Raw genomic sequence first — 3,911 nt, forward strand, 5'->3', positions numbered from 1 at the left:
ACGACGACGACGACGACGACGACGACGACGACAACGACGACAACGACGACGGCACACGAACGGAAAAGTGTCTCAAAAAGTGGTTTTCTACGCGTTTCATGAGTTTTTATGATGATCTAAACCAATTTTGCGAAAAAAGTTTTCGGGACCAATTCCTATACTTTCCCTTGACACGTTGTGTACGGAAAAGTAAAATTCGCCACATTCATGATCAAGTCGATAAAACCTTAGCTATCATACTTGGTCGTTGTTAGAAGTAGTTTTGAAGGAAACGTTGTCGCTGCAGAGTGACAGAGAGAGAGAGGAAGAGGCCAAGAGAGTCTTGGACAGTATAGCAAGATATGCGAAATATGCAGAAATCAAACTTGTTCTTATCAATAAGTAGATGCATTTCGATCTATCTCGCTATGTCATTTCATTCTATACCAAATTCAAATCGTATTCACGGAAATTCAATGGTCTTTCCGGCAAATTAGCTTTCGTTTTCTTCTCTTTTTTTAACCTTTTTTTTATTATATCGGCTCATTTCCACTATTGTGTCCCGTGTGCAAATATTGTAACTGAGCAGTCAGTTAACTAATTTCAGACAAAAATGACTTACTTTGATTGACATTTCAGTACAAAGTGTAGTGTAAGTCTATCATAGTTAATTGAAATCATTTGAAGTTACGAGTCAATCTAAGTTGCTTAATTTGGGACAAAGTGATTTTCTTAGAACAAAAACATAAATTCAATCAACTAAAGTCAACTGAAGTTATAGTCAGTCAGACATTTTTTTTTCACACGGGATACCCTATACACCATATTTGAATGTGTGAGCGTAAAAGAGCAACTTAGATTCGCAGTATTTTGAAGTGTAACATCTCCATACAAACGTATACTTTTGCGCTCACACATTCATTTATGTCTACCTGACACATATCCATCACTTCCAAATTGCATCTAATGTATAAACGAATTCAAAACAGAAATGTTTAAAGCAAAATCAACACGAAAAACGTTTTTTTTCTCAAAAAGTAAATTGATTACCTTGAATTTCATTAATCTAATTTCCATCAATCGTATGATATACTGTTTTACGTCCATCTCTCTTTGCTTTGCCCTTTGCTATACTATGGCAATCTCGTTGACAGTAATTACAGCACTGACGTATATAGAATATATTAACTGATCTATAAAAAAACTCGATTTGGATCATTTGTCCATGTTCTTTAACTTAAATTGGTTTAGCCGGCTATTTTAGCTGGGCGAATCTTTATTCGCAATCAATTTATAATGTCAACTACAATTTCAATTCAATTCTAAAGTGTATCAGGTTTTTTTTATGCCTTTCTTGCTATTTTTGTCTTTTTGTTTATTTTTCGTTAGAGGAAGTTTTGGTTAGAAACAACTGAATGAGTGGATTGAGACTTTATCGTTGGATTTTGATAGAAAAGTTTTACATGAATCTCAATTGAACATTTCTTTCTGTTTGAAGTTTAGTATGAATTGCATGCCGACTCCTTTCTTTCAATTAAAAATGAAATGAAAAAAAGGAATTTTGACTCAACAGACGATTATTCTTTTGCAAATGTCAACACAATACAAAATGATGCTACCAGCTGTACAGCCGAACAACGGCATTTGCATCAAATTCGGAAACTTTATTACTAGCAACGTGAATGCTTTTCAGCTTCAAAAAAGTTTGCTTTGCCCGAGAAATAAAAAAAAGTTCAAAAATACATTATTCTAACACGTGTTTTGTTTTCTTCTGTGTATTCTATACAGATTTAGCTGTGTGATTTAACATGATTGATAAATAGCCATGAAAAAGAAATAGACCCAAGCTTCTTTAACGACAATCGTCACCGCTAATTTATTTCAATCTAGATAAGAATTTGAATTTATGCCAATTTTGATACGCTAGTAGCTCTGGCCATCCAGAGTATAAAAGCCATCGCAAAAACAGCAATCAGCATCAGTTAGGTTGATACACTCTCGTAGCACGCTAAACTAAAAACACTAAAAATGTTCAAATTGGTACGTGATTTGAATTGGTGGTCGATTTTGCAAAATTTCAAAGAAATATCAGTTTTTTGGTGTTTTTGTATTTGAATAAACAGTGATTTTGACTAACTCTGTACATTTTCGGTTAAGGTTACTTTGTTCGCTGTCTTCGCTTTGGCTGCTGCCAAACCAGGACACCTCGGCGCTCACTTGGCTGCTGTTCCAGCTGTCTCAACCTACGCTGCCGCTCCATTGGCCACCTCATACGCTGCACCAGCTTGTGAGTTGATTTTAAATTTTACTTACTCCAAAACGAAGACAGTTCTGTATTGTGTGTACCATCAAGTGTACGCTCACTTCGAGTGAGCTATGACATAACTACCAAAAGACGCACTGTATATTCATGCAATCGGGATATTCACATTCATTCATATTACACATTAAGCTCTGAAGGACCTTATCCAGTTGGACGATTCTAAACGTTTATATCTCTAATTTTCTTTATTATCAGACGCCGCTACCTCATACGCTGCCCCAGCTTATACCAGCTCATACGCTGCCCCAGCTGTCTCAACCTACGCTGCCGCTCCATTGGCTACCTCATACGCTGCCCCAGCTGTCTCAACCTACGCTGCCGCTCCATTGGCTACCTCATACGCTGCCCCGGCTTTGGCTACCTCATACGCTGCCCCAGCTTATACCAGCTCATACGCCGCCCCAGCTTTGTCATCATGGTAAACATCTCCGATATTGAGGAACAGCACATCAATACCATCGAAATGTGCTCATAAATAAATAAGAAAAAAAAAATCTTGTGAACATCAGACTGGCTAAATAAAAACACCAGAAAAATTAGGCAAGAAAAATGCAACGACTTTTTTTATTGACTCTCGGTGTTGTTGACATCATATTTTATCACACAAACAATCCATTTTAATTTTTTTGGGAATCATCCTTCTCTTGACATACAAAAAACACGATTTTCACACACTGTTTATGCGAATGCGTTGGTTCCAAAAAACATCAAATATCAACAGTTCGACAGAGAGGATGAACAAAAATTGTATCAAAACGATATAAGTCATTAAAACAATTGATGAGAAAAAAGATTGCACTCGCCTGTGCAATTCAGTCGGTTGTGTCAGTATAAAATAATAATAAAATGTGTCTCTGTCTGTCTAATGCGAATCATCAGAAGTTGAGAGTCTCTAGTAAAGACCACATACTAAAGACACTCTATTATGAACTCAATTAGAGCGACACCCGTCGCATCACTTGGAACTAAATTAGAGTTCGATCGGAATTTGCCGACTTCTCCGTAATAATGCATCCAAAATTTGGATTCCAAATTTACTCACAACTCAATGACAGTGCCGTTTGATTGAGTTGAAAATAACCGAATTAAATAGATCGAAGTCAGTTAACGAGGAAAAAATTTCGATCCCTTTGAAAATGTTTTTTTTCTCCTTTTTCCAAAGGAAGAACCCATCTCAAACGTCAAGGAACCTATCTGAAGAAGGTAAAAAGGCAAAAATTGCTCTTTACTTAACCTTTTGACTGTCTTTCCTGACATTTTTGTCAGTCGCTCCGAAAATCTTGAAAATAGTACTTTTTTTAAATTATTTTTTGATGAAACTCTAGGTATGCTCTTTTCGATCATTTTTTTTCTTAATTCCCAAAAGAAAGTGAAAAAATAAATCTATTTTCCTATGAAAACCCAGCCCAAAGCAAAAAAAAGTCATTGGCTGTCTTTCCTGACAAAAATGTCGATATATATTTAAACCAATAAATAAAGTTGAAAAAAAAGTTTTTGAGCAAAACGAAGAATACCACGTTGAAGAAGACGCTCTCGTGATCTCAAAACCATATTTCGTTTCGTTGGGTTACGGTATGATTTAGTGCATTTTGGTTTTTTGAAAGATTTT

At 35.9% G+C, this 3,911-nt stretch overlaps 1 protein-coding gene across 1 annotated transcript; it reads left to right on the forward strand.

Annotated features, from left to right (window-relative positions):
* Positions 1 to 1,976: 1,976 nt before the first annotated feature.
* On the forward strand, positions 1,977 to 2,745 carry LOC129571030 (cuticle protein 16.5-like). The gene is made up of 3 exons (XM_055450766.1): positions 1,977 to 2,019; positions 2,137 to 2,266; positions 2,525 to 2,745. Exons 1-3 carry the CDS (start codon positions 2,008 to 2,010, stop codon positions 2,722 to 2,724), a joined length of 342 nt encoding a protein of 113 aa, XP_055306741.1. The 5' UTR covers positions 1,977 to 2,007; the 3' UTR covers positions 2,725 to 2,745.
* Positions 2,746 to 3,911: the final 1,166 nt, after the last annotated feature.

This window comes from Sitodiplosis mosellana, unplaced genomic scaffold (assembly GCF_009176505.1).
Source record: "Sitodiplosis mosellana isolate CC-2019 unplaced genomic scaffold, AAFC_SMos_1.0 Smas_scaffold_1118, whole genome shotgun sequence".
NCBI lineage: Eukaryota > Metazoa > Arthropoda > Insecta > Diptera > Cecidomyiidae > Sitodiplosis > Sitodiplosis mosellana.

Coding starts and splice junctions, on each gene's coding strand:
- LOC129571030 (XM_055450766.1), top strand. Junction 2,267..2,524: donor CTCATACGCTGCACCAGCTT/GTGAGTTGATTT, acceptor ACGCTGCCCCAG/CTTATACCAGCTCATACGCT.